Below are 20,393 nucleotides of genomic sequence, written 5' to 3' on the forward strand. Positions count from 1 at the left end.
AGTTTGGAAGATGTTGGTAGTTTAGGAGAGAGAAACTGGTAAAATTATGAGGAGAGAGAACTTTTAAATGTTGGTAAAATTATAAGGGAAATTGATTTTTATTAATCAAGTTGTATAGTACACGTGGGGATCGAGGGGGTGTAGGTATTAATACCTACATTAGGTTGTAGTTATTAATAATTAGCATGTTAGCCTGTGACAGTGTTACTCCATTACGGGCCTTAAATTAGGGCATAGTAACATGGTAATTGGTTATCAAATTATCTCTCTTCCACTTTCACCCATTACCAATCCTCCAAGCCCGCTTATGACTAGACCTAGTTATTGGGCGGGTCGAGTTAGGGTCGGGTCAAAGGTCATATTTTCAATAAAAGGTCGGGTCAGTGTGGGTTGTGGATCGATAATGACCGGGCCAACAAACTATCCATTAAAATATATATTATTGGACAAAGTCATAATTAAGTACATATAAATACGAATATATTTATGTAATTTTTTTTACATTATTTTTACTATGAATTAAATTGAACGAAAATTTTAACCCTATATTGCCTCTATATATTCGATCATAAGAGTCATGCATGTCCATTAAAAACTTGATTTGACGATGTGTCAATAATGACCCTCAAAAATTTTCAAACTTGACCTTGACCCTGTTATCATTGGGCTACCATGTCCAATAACCAGGTCTACTTATTACTTTGTATTCTTAATGGTTACTCTCAGTCTTAACACTATCTATCTTTCCTATTTATTTTTTTTTGTTGTGCTATAATAAAAAAAATAAAAATATTAGCCTCATTTAAAAGATTTATATCAATTCCATATATAAGTAGTTACTCCGAATTATTCTTGGTTTTATGTTGGAAATTTCAACATTAACCCAAGTCGGTTTGATTAACCGTGTCATGTCATAATGACCCGTTTAGTAAAAAAGATCGTAAACCCTAGCTTGACACTAATCATATTATTTTCATGACATGTTTTGGTGTACGTATGTATCAGTTTTTGACAAATTTATATAATTCCTTGAATAAAAATCAAACTATGTTAATATGGCAATTTTTATTTTTATAATAATTTATTATTTAATTCATTTAAGATCATATTTGATATTATGTGCAGTAGGTTACAGAAAATGAAGAATTTTTTTTAACCATATATAAGTTTTTAGGGAAAAAGATAAACAGAGGACAGTATATATAAAAATTAGGGTTTTTCACCCTAACAAAATGGCAAATCTAACAAGCATGGAAAATCTATCATTATTAATTAAAAAAAAAAAAAAGGCACAAGCATTGAAGATCTTGTTGACGAGTTATTGATCGAAATATTTATTCGACTTCCGTGGTGTGAAAGTGTAATCACAGCGAAATTTGTATCGAAACATTGGTTATCTTTACTATCGAACCCTAAATTTGGGATGAAATTCCTTAATCACAAGAAACATCTTTCTTTTCCTTTGAAGAAACCTCCATGGACGTTTTTGTCGATGCGACTAGTAAACAATGAAGGGATAATTCGGACAAAGTCCCCGTTTCACAAGGTATTCAACTCTCCGAAATTCCTCTTGACTTTTCTTCCTTTTGAAGCTAAACTTGTTGCTGCATTCAAAGACTTAATCTTATGCATTAATTCTAATAGAAATGAAAAGATAGTCATCACCAGTTTTACACTTGTAATCCATTAACAAAACAATGGGTTGCTCTTCCCCCGAATCGGGTGTCGTTGTATAAGACATTAGACATCATGGGCTAGTTTAGTGTGTGAGGATCCTTACTATAATGACATCGAAAGACGTTTCGATTATAGGTTCAGGGTTATTGTAGTTCCTTTGATCCTTCTTTGACTCTGAAGCTGACTGTTTTTTGCTCAGATAATTGTAAATGGATTGATATTGATCTTACGGTTTGGCGGCGAACCCCTAACTCTAACCCTAACCGCCGCATCATCGGATGTAATGGGTATGGTTTGTGTTACCTATAATAATGTATATTTCCTACTTCAAGCCGAGTTGTTGACGCCAGAACTCTACCATTACTTTATAGAGGATACCAAGGATACCTCCTTGAATGTGGAGGGAGATTGATTTCACTGGATCATCCCATATTTGCGGCGTTTCCTACCCTTGTTCATTGTAAGGGCTGCTTTGTATAGGTGAAGGGCGATTTTATACAAATGACAAATAATGAACTCATCGATAGTAATAATAATAATGAGTTATGTTGGAAGACCTATAAAGTTGTTAGCTGATCAAGTGATTATATTAATGAATTTGATTTCAATATGCAGGGACTACCAATTTGGAATGAAAGAGCAGACAAATGGATTATCTACAATAGCTACGTAGTTAGAACAACCTTTGTTTATTCAATTATTATCATTTTGATTCAAACTTCTATGTTGTTCATTCAATTATTACTTGTTTGTGCTAATAGAATAAAATATAGTATAAGTTTCAAATTATTATTTTTTTAATTAAACAAAAACCCCAAATTATAAATTCTATATTGTGGATTTAAAGTATATTCGCCAAGGAAGTGGTATCATGATTAATTAGTATTGAAATTGACTAATTTATTATGTTAAAAAGTAGATTTATTACTACTCTGTATTTAATATTGCTACAATTTACATGTTGTACTACCTTCGCATTTTTTTAAATGCATCACTTGCATTGACGCAGAGTTTTGGCCTGAGAAAGTCATTTTACTCCGTATTATATTATACAAGTAGGGTAAGTAGATGATTAATTTATTTTGATAAAAATATAATGTGGACCATGAAAGAAACAAAATGATTTCTTTAATCATACAGTATAAGTTTAGACGTTTAGTCCTTTGTCAAAATCTTAAACCCAAATCGAGCATTTTCATTTTTCATTCCCATTAGGAAGATTGATGGGCTGATTCAAGCCCAATCACCTGAACATGTATACCACCGTATATCTGAGTCTGTAACGGACTAACGGCTACTTGAACAATCAATTAAATAATAAAAATAAAAAAAAGAAATAAACATAGTACCGTTGCCCAACGGTAGAATTTCAAACCAAATATCTACCTTGCCCTTTCCTCTCTTCATCTCCGCTCCCCTCCCTTCTGCCTCCTCCTCAACTTTCTCTCTCCTCTGCTTAAACTGCACTTGAGAGTCTGATTATCTGCATTTTTATCTAATCTCTCTTATTATTTAATTTAATCTAACTTAACTTAATCTTCATTACTAAAAACTCATATCTTGCTTCAAAATAAAAATTAATTAAAAAAATGCAAGAAATGTGGAATGGTCCTCCTGGGTTTAGGCCATCAAAATCAGCTTCAGCACCATGCTCTCCAGCGAAGCCACTTTCGATGCCTCGAACCCGGTCCGAGTCATTCCACATTACCCATAAAGTTCCTGTTGGTGATACTCCTTATGTTAGAGCCAAACATGTTCAGGTTTGTGTATAATTCAGTACTTGTTTTTTATTTTTTATTTTTTATTTTTTTTGATGTATTGAATTTTGATTTGGGGGTTATTTCGATCAGTTGGTGGATAAAGATCCAGAGAAGGCAATTCCTCTATTTTGGGCTGCAATTAATGCTGGAGATAGAGTTGATAGTGCTCTTAAGGATATGGCTATTGTAATGAAACAGCAAAATCGGGCTGATGAAGCGATTGAGGCTATTAAATCGTTGCGAAGCCGGTGTTCGGAGCAGGCTCAGGAGTCTCTTGACAACATTCTCTTGGATCTCTATAAGGTAGTTTACTAGAATTTTGAAAATTGATTAAAAAACAAATTGGTGTAATCCTAAAATTTATTGGTAATTGACTGATTGTGGTGTTTGTTGTTGCAGAGATGTGGGAGATTGGATGATCAAATAGCTCTTTTGAAGCACAAATTGTATTTGATTCAACAAGGGTTAGCATTTAATGGGAAAAGGACTAAAACAGCGCGATCTCAAGGGAAAAAATTTCAGGTCTCAGTGGAGCAAGAGGCCACTCGTTTGCTGGTAAGAAATTAGTCCATAAAATTATTCAATTCTTCAATTGGTAATAAATTTATTAATGTTTAAATATACGACAAATTCTAGCATGATACGATCCCAGGTTACGAAAATTCACCCATCTATCCTACTTTAACCAAAACAGCGGTTACATTTTACCTTTTTACTTGTGCCAATGTAACATTAAGTCATTAATACGGCGTATGTCTAATTAAATGTTTGGAAATTTACCTCATATTACATTAAATAACTTCTACGTCCTACTTCATTTGAAACAATTGTTACATTAAACCTTTCTACATATGCCGATGTAACATTGGCACAGAGTTGTAATTATATGTTCAAAAACCATTATAATATTTATAATAAGGTCCCATATTATTATATGTATATAAATCACAAATGAGAAGTCAAAGTAGTGTTTGTGGAATGGTGACAAAAGTCAAAGTGTTGTTGTAAAAAAAAAAAAAAAAAGACAAAAGTCAGAGTGTAACAATTATTTTATAACTAACCGTCATACAATTATTATTTCAGGGAAACTTAGGATGGGCACTGATGCAGCAAAACAACTATGTAGAAGCAGAGGATGCATACAGAAGAGCATTATCTATTGCACCAGATAACAACAAGATGTGCAATTTAGGCATCTGCCTAATGAAACAGGGGAGAATCGTCGAGGCGAAACAGACTCTCCGGCGTGTGAAACCGGCAGTAGCAGACGGGCCGAGAGGGATGGACTCCCACCTCAAGGCTTATGAAAGGGCACAACAAATGCTGGCAGACTTAGAATCAGAGATGATGCAGAAAGCAGGGGACTCTGTTTCAGAACAGAGCAGGCTTTTCAATACTTTCTTGGGATCATCCTCACTTTGGCAGCCTCAACCTTGCAGAGAAACATATACCTGCCAACAAACCAGCAAAATCCCAGATGAATTTCCTGATGAAAACACCAATTCCAACATTTTATCAAACAATAATCAGAACTTCCCACCAAAACCAAATGGGTTTTTACCATTGGGAAATTCTTGGAATATTGATGCACCCCCGTTTTATTCCTCCAAATTGGGGGGAACCCAATTCAATGAGACCCTTAAGAGGACGAGATCCGGGAGTGCGGCGAGTTTCGGAAATGAGAATAACAATCCAGCACTAGAGAGACTGTTAAGATTAGTAGTAAGAATGGTAATCAAGAGAGGGAAAATAAGATATTGAGGAGGTCATTGGAGGAACCACTTAACAAAGTGGCTGATTTTTTGCCTGATGACAAAGATTTTGAGGATGCTATAATTTCTGCAGTTCTGAATACAATTGACACAGAAAATTCTGCTGCTGAAGTTAAGAAAATCTCACAGAAGTTTGAGGTGAAGAAGGCTGCTGCAGTTGACAGAAGGCTGAAAGTTTTTCAGGATATAACTTTGTCTTTGAGTCCTAGAGCTTAACAAAAAAATTTTAAAAAAAAAATTAAAAAAAAAAAAAAATTGAGTCTTGGATTGATTTAATTTAATTCACTCAATTTATGCTAATTTAATTAATTTAGTATAATAGGAGATGCACTTGTTCTCCTTTTTCTTGATCTTCTTACAATGTTTAACTTTCAGCCTGCTGTGCTGCATATTGGTAGTAGTTTTGGGGATTGAGAAATAGTCTTAATTGTTTAACTAAGGAATTATTTATATCACATGAAGATAATAAAGTTTTATTGTCATTTATCTCAATCTCATCTATTTGGCTTTTATAGCATTGAATAAGGAAAATTATCATTTGGCGAACCGTATATGCATTTTAGTTAGTTATGGTTTCTCTTTATTCCATACATAGTTAGAATGTAACGCTATTATAGTTGAATAAGAATAAAGTTATCCTTTAGCTAACCTTGAGGGTTTTCTCTTTATTCAGCACATATTTAGAATATAGCGCCGTAACAATTACGTATCTAAAGTTTTTGTTTACATTCGTGCATAATTTTGTTTCAGAAAAAAAAAAATGTAACGCATAATTGACATAATTGATGCAACATTTCGGATGAGATGGAATTCATTTCCTTTATTTCTTAAATTAGGGAACAGTAAAGAAATTCTCAGTTTTTATTTGGTACTATATATATGTATTTCAGCATTTGTATATTCTATTCATTCTTGTTTAATTCATACAAGATGATTACAGTAACAGAGACAATTACACCAAGTGCAGCCTTGGAAACAATCTTTCTCCAAGGCATGGGTGGATTGAACCCTAACTCTGAGAGCTTCTTGTGTGATTCTGCATAATCTCTAAAGAACGCGTCTTCATCCTGATATTTTAAACGATCTCATCAGTTAATTCAGCAGCTAATTTACAAGCTCAGAACTGTAAATACACTGTGTTGAAAGGCTGAAAGCGTAGATTACCTTAGCATAGAGCTCAACATAGCGTCGAAATCTAGGATCCTCTACAAGAGCCTTATCAGTAGGAAGTTTCAATAACCCTCGTCGTTCACCATTCAACAACTCCCTGATAATATTACTAGTATAAGCTGTTTGTTACATATAATGGATAAATGAAATTTATGAATCGAACTTACACATAATAGGAATTGTCGAATTTCATTGGGTCTTTAGTCCAAGGACCTTCGTAACCTGATGTTTCCTTATGCGCCTCACCCTAGATGTACCAGAGGCCAAAAATGAGCAAATCAGCAAAATACTAACCAGTTTGGTTTATAAAAAATCAGGTGAAGAGAACAAGGTCGTAACATTGTGCTAAGGTCTAACAGTCTACCAGTGTGTGGCCTCCTGATAGCGCGACAATATCCTTGTCAGTAAATCCCATTCTGTAAAATACTTCTCTCAAATGTGCAGCACCTGTAATCGAATCGATGCTCTAAGTAACATGTCCTTCATACTAACATGTTACCAGAAGATTACTCATATTACTGAAGAGATAGTTGTAGAATACATACCCAAATCTGCATTAGGAAGGCGTCCTTCCTCTGGAGATTCCGTGGAGTCCTGGTATTAACATCGATAATAAGTTGTCACCGTGATGCAATAATATTCAAGAAGTATATAACAGATAAAGTGTTCTTATAACATGTATGTATGTATGTATGTATGTATGTATGTATGTATGTATGTACTGTCTTACCACTCGTCCAGGAACAAAGTCGATGGTTGGACCGCCTGTGACTTCAACTGCAACAACTCCAGCAAGCTGAAAGAAACATGGGATGTTTGAGAGTAAGCTAAAACAGATTGCAGTGGCTTGATTTAGTTATGATAAAGAACATTGTTGAGCATCTAATACTAGTCTAACCAATGTAATAGGCTAAGAAGGTGAAATTAACCTAGGTACTTGTTTAATTATTAAAGTTGACATCTAAATTTGTTGACTTAATAGTAAAGGAAGGAATGCTTAGAGAAGTTCCTTTCTTCTAAATTAGGAAAACTCGTTACATACATTAATCACAAAAAGAGCAACTCATATATAGATACATATGTGTATGTTCGTAGTTAATTGTCATGTTGTCTCAACCCGGCTTCTGAATAGAGGGATCATTGTGACAGTAAAATAATAAATCTAACATTCCAAAATAGTATACGTGACTAATTATTCTACCTGATAAAGATCTGCATAAGTGATCTTTGGGTGTTTAGCCTTTATTTCTTCTGAAATGAATAATTAAAAAAAAAGTTGTTAGAGGAAGTTTAATTACTGTTGCAAGAAATTCTTATTCACATACACAAGAAATTAAACCAGTTTTAGGACTAATTATTTTAGCTCACCACAAAGAGCAACAGCTGTTTTGAGGCCACGGTTGGCTCTGTGCTCCATTTCATACTTGGTTCTGATTGAGCCATTCGGGCCTCCTGTTTTAGTCTTTGCATCATATGTACCTGCATCGTGCCATCTACGACACCAGCAGAAAACAAGAAAGACTTAAACATTGAATAAACAAAAAAGTTGTGTACATATAAGTGGAAAATATGAAGTTTTAAGACCTGAATCAACAAAATGGTTAATGAAGCAAGAGAGATTACGTACGCTAAGCGAAGCATACTAGGAGCACATTGGTTGGCAGAGATGAGAGCGCGGAAGTCTCTTCGAGCTCTCTCAATTTCCTTCAAATATTCGCCATCCACCAACTGTTTTTTTTTTCTCTTCCTAGCATATTGTAAAATTTTGAGAAAATGGAAGTGTAGTCTCGGACTAATGGTAATATATTGGCTATTAATTTATAACGAGCTTCGAATATGAAGAGTTCAATTCAAGTTAAAGTTGAGGGAATTAGCGAAGGCAAAGGATTGGATTAATTACTGGAACTGCTCAAGAAAGGGATTGCTTTAATGCTTTTGCTTGTATAGGAGGGCATAGTAAAAATTTGGAATGAGTTTATTCCCAAGCAAATACTTAAGATATATTTCAATGTTTGGGAGAATTGTTGTTTAATTGTAAGATTGCAAAAATAATTATTCGTATTAGTCATTTGTCCTTTACGTCTTTCTTTTGAACCTATGAAATGTTAAGAGATGTTGAATGCAGTCACCTTATTACGAAATGGCTTATGCAATTTAGTCATGGTTAAAGCATCCAAAATAATCCAAAAATAGATAGACAGATAGAAAATCATTAAATTACTAAGGCATAAAATGTCACCTAGTGATTACAAAACATGATATCAATAATAAAGCATGGCAACAAGCCGAGTTTTTCTTAGTACATGAGGTAGGGGACTGTACCAGTTTCGAGCAAGTGAACTCGTGCACGTACAATATTCCCCATTATTAGCACTCTTTATATTACATAATACTAGTACAATTACTAGGGAAAGTTTATGATCCCACATTTAATTTAAAATAACAACGTAGAGTATTAGACCACAGCCTACATCAACATCCACTACATATCAGTCTAGGCTGCCATTCATTCATGCATCTTCTACCTTTCAGGCTTTCTTAGAGTGGCAGCATGGGTGCCCTGGGTGAAACCCGAGCTCTGACATCTTCTTGTGTGAGTCCGCGTAGTGTGCAAAGAAGACCTTTTCATCCTACCAATTCCAAACAGAATGAATATTGATCAGTTCATAATTTGACAAAATAATTCAGAACTCAATTAGCTGCTGTCATCAGAGCCTTGCATAGTTCATTCTTTCGTCCTGCCTGATAATGTACGCAGAATATTCTCTATCATTGTCAAATTTTAGAAGTAGCTAGTATTCAGAGCCATATTACAGAGTAAAATAGTACTAAAACAGTATGTCTAGAAAGTGGTCGCGACAAAAATTGAATTTATAAATTAGTTTTATTAGTGAAGTGCTTCTTATCCTTGCTAAGAAATGGATATACTGTATTACCTTAGCATACAGTTGAACATATTTACGGAAATCAGGGTCCTCGGCAAGAACTTTGTCTGTAGGGAATTGCACCAGTCCAGGAGTTTCACCCTTCCTCAAGTTTCTGGTCACGAAAAGAAACTAAATCTAAGTAAACTTTGTTAAGACAATCTATAAATAAATACATATAAGGAAATTCTACATATTTACATGAATAAATATCTTATTAATGTAATAACTTCCATTGAAAATACAATGTAATCTTACACATAATAGGAATTATCAAACTTCAAAGGATCTTTGGTGAAAGGACCATCAAAACCCGATATATCCTTGTGTGCTCGACCCTGTAAGTTAAGTAAATTTAGAATAAGCTAAGGTGTGTACAAAATAAACAATCATAACTAGGAATGGTCATTTTTCCATGAAAAAAAAATTGAAATACAGATTGCCAAAGGATTATAGAAAAATTAGCTTACCAAAGTGTGAGCTCCAGATAGAACAACAATATCCCTATTGTTCAAGCCCATTCGATAAAATATATCCTTCAGATGCTGGGAACCTACAACAATGTATAGAATCCATACATTCATCAACTATGCTTTTTTTATACTTCTGCTACAATTAATCTAATACATAAACGTTACATGTAAAAGGTAGGAACAAAGGACAAACAATTAAAACACATAAAATCTCATACGCGAATCTAGCTAGGTTATGGCCTTCAATGCTTGAATAAAAAACATAATCTCATGTACTTTTCCTGCATTAGATCCCTTTGTAGAACAATATCATTTTTGTGCGCATGACAACTATAAGCCAGGTAACACTATTGATAATGTTATGTCAGTATGTATAACTAGTACTAGCACAAGACCGGGTGATGATCAAAGTGTTTTTATGTACCTCCATTAGGATTTGGAAGGTCTCCGCGGTCTTGTTGATCCAGGGCATCCTATTTCAAAGAACAACAATATAGTACTATTATGGTAATCAAATAAAACTAAGAAGGATTTTGAGATAACCTCTTTCAAATTTGATGTTGTATGTGTCACTTACCGGTCGACCAGGGATAAAAGGAATAACAGGACCTCCGGTAACTTCAACAGCAACAACACCAGCAAGCTGAAACAACAGCAGTAGATAGTTAGACACACGCATGCTGACAAGTTAGACCGTATGCACTAAGTATATACACTACTTCGTATTCTATCCAAAAAGCAGTAATGTAAAGATAGCTTAATAATAACTCATTATCTAACTTTTCTTTTTCTCTCAATTAGAAATTTACCTGGTAAAGGTCAGCATATGTGACTTTGGGGTGTTTGACCTTCACTTGTTCTGAGACGGCAGATAACCGAAAGTTGTGTTAAAATATAACTTAAATAACACCATAACTCACACTTTGACACGCTCACATGTCTCGTGAGACAAATTAAAATTTGTTTGGCTCACCACAAAAATCAATAGCATTCTTAATACCGCCGTTGGGAGGGTTGTTCAACTCATTCCTAATTGAGCCATTTACACCTCCAGTTTTTGTTTTGGCATCATAAGTACCTGCATCATGAAATCTACGACACCAAAACCAAGTAATTAAGGGGTCTTATGTACTAGTATGCTTGCTTTATTTATAAGTTGATGAATTGAATTTGAGAATTTTTTTTTAATTATGTAACACTTAACATATTCCAATAAGGACAAAGAGATTAGCCATCTACGGATCATGACATAGCTTTCTAAACTAACTTGAATTCTTGCATGGAGAACCCAACAAAATAAAGGAATTGATTGAGAATTTCAGAATTGTTGAAAGAGTATAGGGTCACAAGGGATGATAGATTTAAGTAACATCCAAAATTTAGTACGGAGTAATTTCTAGTACGGTCATAAAACATACCATAATCACAACAATCTAACGTATTACCAAAATTTTGTACCACCACATTTCTATATTGTATTATGTATCTGTAATACATGATTTAAATTTACTATTATATATGTTAATCATTGGATCTACCGAGTTCTTTGTATAATATAACATCATCATGCGGACTTTATTATGATAACATTATTAATTAGAAGATCCTCAACCAAAATGAGTATTTTAAAACCAGATCACAACAAAAAAATTTTAGGAGGTGAAAGGGATGAATTAAAGAAGAAAGATTACGCTAATCGAAGCACAATGGGAGCAAATTTCTTGTTATTTTGAAGAAGATGATGAAGGTCTCTACGAGCCCCTTCGATTTGTTTCAAGTATTCGGCATCCACAATGTGCCCTGCTCGCGATTGTTGTTGATGTGCCATGGTACAACACAATTTTTATTGAAACGCTTAATAATGAAATAAAATTTAGTAGATTACTAGAAAATGTGTACAAATTTTGATTTGTGAAGGTTTATATTTATACAAAGTTTGTGTCATGAAAACAAAAAAGCGCAAATTATAAAGCTTATTCCAAGTTTTCACGTGCCAAAATATGTATGAGTAATTTATACAAATATTGTATAAAATTATATTAAAATTGTACGATATGTTTCATTTTCATGGGTGGCTTCTGATTTTTTTAATTAGAAGAATCCAGTTCTGTGAAAAAAAAAAATAGAATGAAGTTGATCCATCTTCATCTGTATTTGCGTACATAATCTAGAAAGAATAATATTCAATAATTTATTAAGTTATCCAAAAATAATACAATAATGGAAGTACCACATGATTGGAGCAATTTCCGATCAACTTGACCACTTGTCTTAATCAGCTTCTAACCCGGCTAGCATTGTTGTAATATTGGTGATTCATAACATGCAAAAAGTAACAATCTAACTAAGAAAAAATGAAAGGAAAATGATAAGCATAGCCCTAAAGACTATGTATAAGAAGTTAAAAAAGGAAATATTGAGAATAAGTTAACATTAATTACACCTATTTACGCGTAAATTTGTTATGAATTCCCAACTTAATTTCATTTTAGAAAGTATATTTAATGCTTATATATAGCCCTAAATGCTACATATATCATTAAAAGGATAGGAAAAAAAAATCTAAACTTATTGAGTAAAATTTTCACCACTCATTTATGTTATAAGATAGCATTTGAAATTAATGAAATGGTGAAACTAATAACCAATTTATGATATTTTTTCACTTATCAATAAGTATTAATATAAAACATTTTTTATTGTATGTATAGGTTGTTTTTGGTGAAAAACTGAAAGCTTAAAGCTAAAATTGATTGTGTTAGCTGATATTGACATGATTGTATTAATTAATTTGACTAATTAATTGTATAAGCTGATTATATAAAAGTGTTTAAGTATGTAAATAGACCAATAAGGACATGCATTAACATATTTTATCGTGGTAGGATTTTGGGTTAAATGAGGTTATAGTTGTCATTTCACTTCAAAGTTGTTGAATAAGCTAATGAAAAAGCTCCTCCAAATAGCTTATTAAAAATGAGCTTATTTGGTGGAATAAGCTTTTAAATTAGCTTAAATTACCACCAAACACCCTAAATAACATGACGATAATCTTATTGGACTATTTAAAATGATGCTGGCAAAATAGCAATTGATTGTATTGTAGAGTTTAAAAAACGGTTTTCAATTATTGATTGTAGTCTATTTAACACAATAAATTTTTCTAATCTAATTGCACAATAAATAAACAAGATTATGATTAGGCTACCAATCTCAAAGGATATTTCAAAATCCATAATATTAGAGAATTAAATTCTGTCAAACATACAAATTTAGTCTTGTCAAGGAACCGAATTCAATTTTGTCAAAAAAACTTTGCAAAAGATCAAAGAAAAAGGGAGTTTCGATTCTTCACACTCGATATACAGTATACACCCCAATATGAAAGAATTGGGACCAAAATTCATTAGTATAATGCTTCTTGATCATACCCAATATGGAAGTATCAAATACCATTCGACATTACACTAACTTTAGAGTATGGCCAATTGAAGGTCAATAGATCGAGTTTCCACTCAATCTTTCTTTAAATTAATTAATTAGCTATATTAAGATTCTAAAACACTCACAATTAAGGCATATTTATGTATACATAAGTTAGGACTACAATATTTGTAGGGGATTTAGTGTTTAAACAAGGGTCACAAAGAAAAGCAAATAAAATTAACGGAAAATTCTTCGAGGCGTGAAAGGGATCACTTTCCCAAAAGTATAATTCCGACCATATAGTACAACCGGGTATCACGGAAATTTACTTTGGAGATACAACGAAGGTCAATTGCAATCACAAGTAGGATGATTACAATACAATGTAAATAAGCTTTTGTGATTTGTGATGATGAACAATAACTTGCAAAAGGTTTCAAGAGAATGAGAATAAACTGATTTCTTGAAGTATGTTTCGTCAATATGAACTATCACATTTATATCAAGAGCAATAAACCAAGCAAACTGAAGAATAACCGTCAAATTGCCCAGGCTTACACCCGCGCCCTGCCGGGCGAGAGAAACCAAGCAACCCAGAAAAATTTGAATGCTCTCGCGCCCTATCGGGCAACGATGGCCCTGCTTGGCGGTGACATCGTTTAATATTTCTTCGCTCTCGCGCCCTATCAGGCGGTGGCTCGACCTGCCGGGCGCGCCACCGGGCGGACTGCAGGGCGGAGGAACACTTCTCTAAACCGAGATACAAATTACTCTTTTACTTGTTTAATTGAATTTCAACACCTTAACCTAAGAAATTCAATCAAACACATGAATATTTTTCACCAATTCTCTAAATAATTCAACAATCCTCCCCCATTTAGAGTATTAAACTTGACTCATTGCAAAACATCATCATCCCAAAAACAATCTCATGCATAAATGAAAGTGTACAAAGACTTGAACTCACATTTAGTGCAACATACAATTCAAGTATCCGTATCCATTCGGTATCGTAAAACGTTTGAACCAAAAGCAACACATATTGGATACTTGAAGATATTACACACACAAGATTAATTACTTAAATACATATTTACTTGACACTTAAGCCATGTGTCCATATCTATTCATAAGTTCATCAAAGCTATGCCCCTAATAGCTTCTTAAAGCGGCTAAACCTCGTACTTATATAGGTAAAATCCCAAACATGCTCCTGTGACAAAGAACAATATCAGGAATTCTATCAAGTTAAACAACCTCTTATACATCACAGTAAATTCGGAACTTTACCTTGGATGAATAAACAAGTTCCCAATTAGAAAATGAGAAAGTTAATCTTATTGAACTTAAGACCCAACGTCTTATTGGGTGTTAAGTTAAGACTCCCTCATTTGTAATTATTTAGGGCTCCAATCCTAAACCGATTGACATCCTATTGTTAACAACTCTTGCCAATGCCTTTATGAAACAATCGGCGAGATTAAGATTTGTTCGAACATAACCAATGGTGATCACACTATCCTTGATAAGCCCTTGGATGAACTATGCCGTACTCCAATGTGCCTTGACTTACCATTATAAACTTGGCTATAAGCCCTTGTCGAGGTAGCATTGTTATCACAATGTATCACTATTGGTGATATCGGTTTTGGGAACATAGGAATCTCAAACACGAGATCCTTCAACCATTCGGCTTCTTTACCAGCCGAATGCAAAGCAATGAACTCCGATGTCATTGTGGAGTCCGCAATGCAAGTTTGCTTCTTAGAAGCTGATAAGTCGTGTTTTGTGCATATTTGTTAGCTTATTTTTGGCTGGTTTTATTAGTTTAGTCGAGTGTTTTAGTCCAAGATCTAGTTTCACCACAATTATTATTGATGCATGAATTAAGTCTTTAAATTCTTTAACAACCTTAACAATTGAATTGCTAAATTGATTGTGATTATGCCAATACTAGGTTAGACGTAACTATAGTATTGCGATTATTCCATTGTTTTTATCACAGCGAGAGTTGGGTATAAACGGATTTGAGTAAATTAATTTAGGGTTTGATTCATAACACGAGAGTAGTTATGTTTGATAATTGGGAAGTGAGAGTAACGTGTTTAATGTCTTTAATATGCATGATACCATGAGAATAGGATTGATTGTATGTTAGGGAAGCCATTGATACTCGAGAGAGATCCTTGGTAATTATTAGGGTTTACTTTTCCCCGTTCGATTGAAATCGTATGTTAAGGGTAGAATTACAATTGCATCGATAATAATTGTGGTGAAACTAGATCTTGGATGTTTTAAGTACTTGATTTAATCATCTTATTTAGCTTATTTTCGAATTCTTCTCATACTTAGTTCCGTAGATAATTGATTATAATTGATTCTTGCTTAGTAGAAATTCGAGTCTATTTAATTATTTTTGAACCTTAGTCTCTTGGGATCCGACCCTTACTTGCTAGTTTACATTAGTATTGGTCTGTTAGGTTATTTTTGATAGGTACGCGACACGTCTACCAAATTTTGGGGCCGTTGCCGGGGACTAACGGTTTCATTAGATTATTTGTGATTCGTTTTTGCTAGGCTCATTTCGTTGCTTCGGCTATTTTCTCTGGTGTTTTTGATCCTCTTTCTCTAGTTTTCTTGTTGCATGCCTACACGAAGCTCAGGTTCGGAAGATCTAGTACCTTTTGATTCTGAAATCGAAGCGACCGCAAGAAGACGAGCAGGTAGAAGAAGAAGGAGAAACCAAGCCAACAGAAACATGGAAGATGCCACGAAGTCTCTTTTGGAGTACGGTATCCCTGATACGACAACCGGACTCCTCTCTAGCATTGTCAGACCACCTGTCATTGCTCAGCACTTTGAATTGAAACCACAGTTCATTCAATTCATCTCTAACGATTCATTTGCAGGCACACCACATGATTGCCCAGTAAGTCATATTGATAGTTTCTTGGAGAAATGTGATACTATGAAATTGAATGGTGTTACAGATGATGCTATCATACTTCGCCTTTTCCCTTTTTCATTACGGGATAGGGCGAAAGAGTGGTTGAGAGATGAAGGCACTGGCTCGTTTGATACATGGGACAAGCTAGTGAAGGCCTTCTTAGTGAAGTTTTTGGGACATGAGAAGACTGCCAGGTTGAGGAACGAGCTATCCACCTTCCGACAGTCAGATGACGAGTCTCTCTATGAGGCTTGGAGAAGGTTCAAGAGGTTACAGAGACAATGCCCTCATCACGGTATCCCAGAGTGGCTATCGATTCAAACCTTCTATAATGGCCTAACACATGAGTTCCGAATCTACATTGATGCTGCATCAGGGGGTTCTCTCTTGACAAAGAACCCAACTGAGGCAAGGGAGCTGATTGAGAAGATGGCGGCCAATGATAATTATCATCCAGGAGGTCGTTAGAATGTGAAAAAGGGAGGTAAGCTTGATGTAGATGCTTTGACTATGTTATCTAGTTCTGTGCAGGCACTAACAAGCATGTTTGATAAGCTCCAAGCTGGAACTTCTACTAGCCCCAAGGAGGTTTGTCAAATGTGTAATGTGCAGGGCCATATCGCACCAAATTGCCCGCAGAATTCGAGTGAGATGTCCATCGAACAAGCCAATGCTTTCTACTCCTCAAATCCCAAAAATCCTTATGATCCCTACTCCAACACCTATAATGAAGGATGGAAACACTATCCTAACCTCTCATACAAAAACACCCCAGCACAACACAATCCACCACCTCAACCCAACAACTACAACCAAACACCACCTGGTTTCCAACAAAGACCACCCATGAACCAACAACCAGTGCAACCACAACCCCAAAAATCTAGCCTTGAAGTGATGATAGAGAGATTTATTACCACAACCAATAGTGCTATCCAACAACAAGGTAACTCCATCCAACAGTTGCAAGCCCATAATAAGCTCATGGAAAGCCAAATAAGCCAACTTTCACAACAGGTGAGTCGCCTATCAACTCTTCAAGATCAAGCAAAGGTTCAAAAAGAACAATGCAATGCTGTTTTCTTGAGAAGAGATGAAGCCTCTCCGAGGCAAATTGTTGAGAAGGTGTGCAGTGAGGAGTCTAGAAAAGACGAAAAGGGCAAAGATGTTCAAAGCTCCAAATATGTGGCTCCACCGGCTTATGAGGAACCGATGCCTTTCCCGCAACGGTTGTCAAAAGCCGTGCTTGATAGACATTTTGGCAAATATTGTGAAGCCCTCAAGAAGGTACACGCTTCTACTCCCTTTTCTGATCTTTTAGTTCAAATGCCTCAATTTGCAAATTTTGTAAAGAATATTAAAGATCAACATGAGGATAAGGAAGTAGCACATAAGAAGGGCCCTACTCTCTTATATGATAACCTACCACCTAAGCTGCATGATCCTGGTAGTTTCACTATTCCCTGCACGATAAACGAGAAATTTTTCGATAGGGTTTTGTGCGATTTAGGTGCTAGTGTTAACTTAATGCCCTATTCATTATATGAGAGTTTAGGCTTGCAAGGACTTAGACCTTCCCCTATTTCTCTTCAATTGGCTGATAGGACCTCTAGACTCCCTAAGGGTGTGGTTGAAGATGTATTAGTTACGGTGGGTGGACTTGTTTTTCCTGTTGATTTTGTTGTCTTGGATATGAAGGAAGATCATAAGATCCCGATCATACTTGGTCGACCATTCCTTGCCACGGGTCAAGCCCTAATAGATGTTCCCGAAGGACAAGTCGTCATTAGGGCCCAGGATAAACAAGTCATATTCAAGCTCTTTGATGAACATAATTCTATTTTTGATGGTGGTACTTGCTTAAGAATCGATGCTACTAACCCTTTGTTTGATAAGTATGTATTTGATAGAAATTTCGTGCGAAGCAAGGACAAAATTCCACCCAATGATGTTTTTGGCCACATGAAGGTGAGTTCGGATATAAGGCAGGTAAACAATAAAATGAAGGAGTCACTCGGAGGCAATCATTCCCATGGGCAACATTGCGGAGTTCCCCCTTCGTGTGGTGATCCCGGTTGAGCCAATGAGTATCACTACGGTCAAGCTAAAGACCTTATAATCAAGCGCTAAATGGGAGGCAACCCATTCTCGATCCTTTACTTTTCTTTTATTCCTATTTTTATTTTTATTTTTGATTCTTGATGTGGTTATTAGTGTTCTAATTTTTATTATTTTCTCTTTCTAAATAGGTGAAAAGAGCAAATTCTATGAAGATGGAGTCCACGAAATAAGGCACGTCCGTGCTTCCAACCTAGCTCCGACCCGAGGTATGGTTTTCCCCCTCCCGATCAGTAGATATGTTTCCCTCTCCCCTTGCCCATTTTACACTGATTTTTGCATACATTGAGGACAATGTATGGTTTAGCTTGGGGGATGATTCACTTTTCACCATGTATATATTAGTTTTCTTTTAGTTTTTGGTTAGTTTATTTCTTTTTAGTGTTGTTGATATGCCATTACATGCCTATGCTTCTATGATAATGATCATATATGTGTGCTTTGCGAAAAGAATTTTCAAAAACCCATTTACCAATTTGCTTTTAATTGAGTTGGTTTGTGGCCAGGATGGTCTCCCCGCTCTACTTATGTGAATAGTTTGTGTACCCGGTGAGAGTTTTGAGCTATATTTGACTGATTTCACTCTATCTCAGTCATGTTTCTTCTTGTGTGATTAGTTTGTCCTTCATATAATTGAATTCTTGGTCCTGCTCTTTGACTGTTTGAGACTTGAATGATGCATGTTTCGAAAAAATGATTGAAATTTCCTTGTAGAGAATAGAGCCTCCACATTTTAGGCCTACATAATTTTTTTTTATTTTTTATTTTTCATTCACCCGTAGGTTGAGCCAATTTGAGCCGTGTTTTAACCCCTTCTTGATACCCTACATTTAAAGCCATAGAGCTATTTTCCTAGGTTTATTTTGAAGGTGTTTTACACTTGTTAAAGCCCTATGAGTGATGTATAAAAAAAAAGAGAAAGAAGGGAATTGATCTATTAGAAGGAAGGAAGGAAGAAGAGAAAAGAAAAGAAAAAAAAAAGTTTTAAAAGTCTTCCTAATCCTAATTTGCTATGAATCCCTTTCTTTCTGCAAAAGAAAAAAAAAATGAATGAAAAAAAAAGAGAAAGAGAAAAGAAACGAAAAAAAAGAAGGAAAAAGAAAGAAATAAAAGGGCTATGTTTATATTGTATGAAGTTGGAGGAAATAAGGTTGGCTTGAACCCGACATTTGAATGTGTAGTGGGATTAGGATTTGTTATTTTTTGAGCACCACATTCCCAAATTACATCGTCCAACCCTTATTTACCGAGCTTACCCTTTATGGATTTCATGATTTTCGTAATTGCATCAATCATTAGAAGTGGAGAAAGTCACATTGCAAGCCTAAAGAGGCCGATTCATGTGAAGTTGATGTGCATTCTATGCTTAGGTTGAGTGATATCATATTTCACCTCGTAAACACATGAGCGTTTATTGTTTTTATTTTTAACAACTAAAGTGAGAGCTATTTATGTTTGTGTGAGTTGGTATGGGGAGATGTGTGGTAAGATGTTTGTCGATTCCAAGTTTAAGAGGTTTATGGTGGTTTTATGCATATTGACTCTTATTTTTGTTTTCCTCGTGATTTCAAATTGATGGCACATTATGATGGTTTGAGAAGTTGTCTTTCTCCTCCCTTATGATTCATGGTTAAATGCTTGAGGACAAGCATTAGTCTAGCTTGGGGGAGTTTGATAAGTCGTGTGTTTGTGCATATTTGTTAGCTTATTTTTGGTTGGTTTTATTAGCTTAGTCGAGTGTTTTAGTCCATTTTGGTGTAATTTGGTTTAGTTTCGATGATTCGATGCTTTTATGGGTAGTTTCGTTGTTTTTGATGTATCTCAGGATTAACGGAGCTAATTTGGAGATTTTACGAAGTCACGAAGCTATGCCGAGGCCCACGAATATCAAATCATGTGTTCGAGACGAACTTGAGTTAAAATGAAGCAAAACGTTGATGAAATACTTGACAAATATGACACCTGTTCACTATTATGCTCATAACTTTTGATATACAAATGATAATGGAGTGATTCAAATTGCATTGGAAAGTAGACTTGAAGACCTTTCCAAAGATATATTACACGCTTCAAACAAAGCTCCGGATATGAAGGTATGACTGATTTAAGATGAGTGATACGCGCAG

General features: G+C 35.0%; 4 protein-coding genes across 4 annotated transcripts; 2 read left to right on the forward strand and 2 right to left on the reverse strand.

Annotated features, from left to right (window-relative positions):
• Positions 1-2,792: 2,792 nt before the first annotated feature.
• On the forward strand, positions 2,793-5,701 carry LOC110694727 (protein POLLENLESS 3-LIKE 2-like). The gene is made up of 4 exons (XM_021871903.1): positions 2,793-3,437; positions 3,528-3,740; positions 3,837-3,992; positions 4,521-5,701. The coding sequence occupies exons 1-4, from the start codon at positions 3,267-3,269 to the stop codon at positions 5,196-5,198; spliced, it is 1,218 nt and encodes a 405-aa protein (XP_021727595.1). The 5' UTR covers positions 2,793-3,266; the 3' UTR covers positions 5,199-5,701.
• Positions 5,702-6,009: 308 nt separating this feature from the next.
• Positions 6,010-8,744, reverse strand: LOC110694783 (probable L-ascorbate peroxidase 3). The gene is made up of 10 exons (XM_021871953.1): positions 8,683-8,744; positions 8,007-8,189; positions 7,748-7,872; positions 7,581-7,630; positions 7,110-7,175; positions 6,925-6,973; positions 6,744-6,826; positions 6,547-6,626; positions 6,374-6,476; positions 6,010-6,276 (listed from the first exon to the last, which is right to left on the reverse strand). The coding sequence occupies exons 1-10, from the start codon at positions 8,742-8,744 to the stop codon at positions 6,112-6,114; spliced, it is 966 nt and encodes a 321-aa protein (XP_021727645.1). The 3' UTR covers positions 6,010-6,111.
• LOC110694728 (L-ascorbate peroxidase 5, peroxisomal-like) lies at positions 8,582-11,679 on the reverse strand. The gene is made up of 9 exons (XM_021871904.1): positions 11,468-11,679; positions 10,750-10,868; positions 10,586-10,635; positions 10,354-10,419; positions 10,201-10,249; positions 9,774-9,856; positions 9,562-9,641; positions 9,316-9,418; positions 8,582-9,009 (listed from the first exon to the last, which is right to left on the reverse strand). The coding sequence occupies exons 1-9, from the start codon at positions 11,602-11,604 to the stop codon at positions 8,908-8,910; spliced, it is 789 nt and encodes a 262-aa protein (XP_021727596.1). The 5' UTR covers positions 11,605-11,679; the 3' UTR covers positions 8,582-8,907.
• Positions 11,680-16,659: 4,980 nt separating this feature from the next.
• Positions 16,660-18,228, forward strand: LOC110694784. The gene has a single exon (XM_021871954.1). It carries the CDS (start codon positions 16,660-16,662, stop codon positions 18,226-18,228), a length of 1,569 nt encoding a protein of 522 aa, XP_021727646.1.
• The last annotated feature ends 2,165 nt before the right edge of the window (positions 18,229-20,393 follow it).

Source organism: Chenopodium quinoa, unplaced genomic scaffold (assembly GCF_001683475.1).
Source record: "Chenopodium quinoa cultivar QQ74 unplaced genomic scaffold, ASM168347v1, whole genome shotgun sequence".
Taxonomy (NCBI): Eukaryota; Viridiplantae; Streptophyta; class Magnoliopsida; order Caryophyllales; family Amaranthaceae; genus Chenopodium; species Chenopodium quinoa.

Coding starts and splice junctions, on each gene's coding strand:
- LOC110694728 (XM_021871904.1), bottom strand. CDS start 11,604: ATGGCACATCAACAACAATCGCGAGCAGGGCACATTGTGGATGCCGAA. Junction 10,420..10,585: donor CATATGCTGACCTTTACCAG/GTAAATTTCTAA, acceptor CTGTTGTTTCAG/CTTGCTGGTGTTGTTGCTGT. Junction 10,250..10,353: donor CTTTTATCCCTGGTCGACCG/GTAAGTGACACA, acceptor TCTTTGAAATAG/GATGCCCTGGATCAACAAGA.
- LOC110694783 (XM_021871953.1), bottom strand. CDS start 8,744: ATGGGGAATATTGTACGTGCACGAGTTCACTTGCTCGAAACTGGTACA. Junction 7,873..8,006: donor CCTAGTATGCTTCGCTTAGC/GTACGTAATCTC, acceptor CTGGTGTCGTAG/ATGGCACGATGCAGGTACAT. Junction 6,477..6,546: donor TTCGACAATTCCTATTATGT/GTAAGTTCGATT, acceptor TAATATTATCAG/GGAGTTGTTGAATGGTGAAC.
- LOC110694727 (XM_021871903.1), top strand. CDS start 3,267: ATGCAAGAAATGTGGAATGGTCCTCCTGGGTTTAGGCCATCAAAATCA. Junction 3,741..3,836: donor TTCTCTTGGATCTCTATAAG/GTAGTTTACTAG, acceptor TTGTTGTTGCAG/AGATGTGGGAGATTGGATGA. Junction 3,993..4,520: donor AAGAGGCCACTCGTTTGCTG/GTAAGAAATTAG, acceptor TTATTATTTCAG/GGAAACTTAGGATGGGCACT.
- LOC110694784 (XM_021871954.1), top strand. CDS start 16,660: ATGTTATCTAGTTCTGTGCAGGCACTAACAAGCATGTTTGATAAGCTC.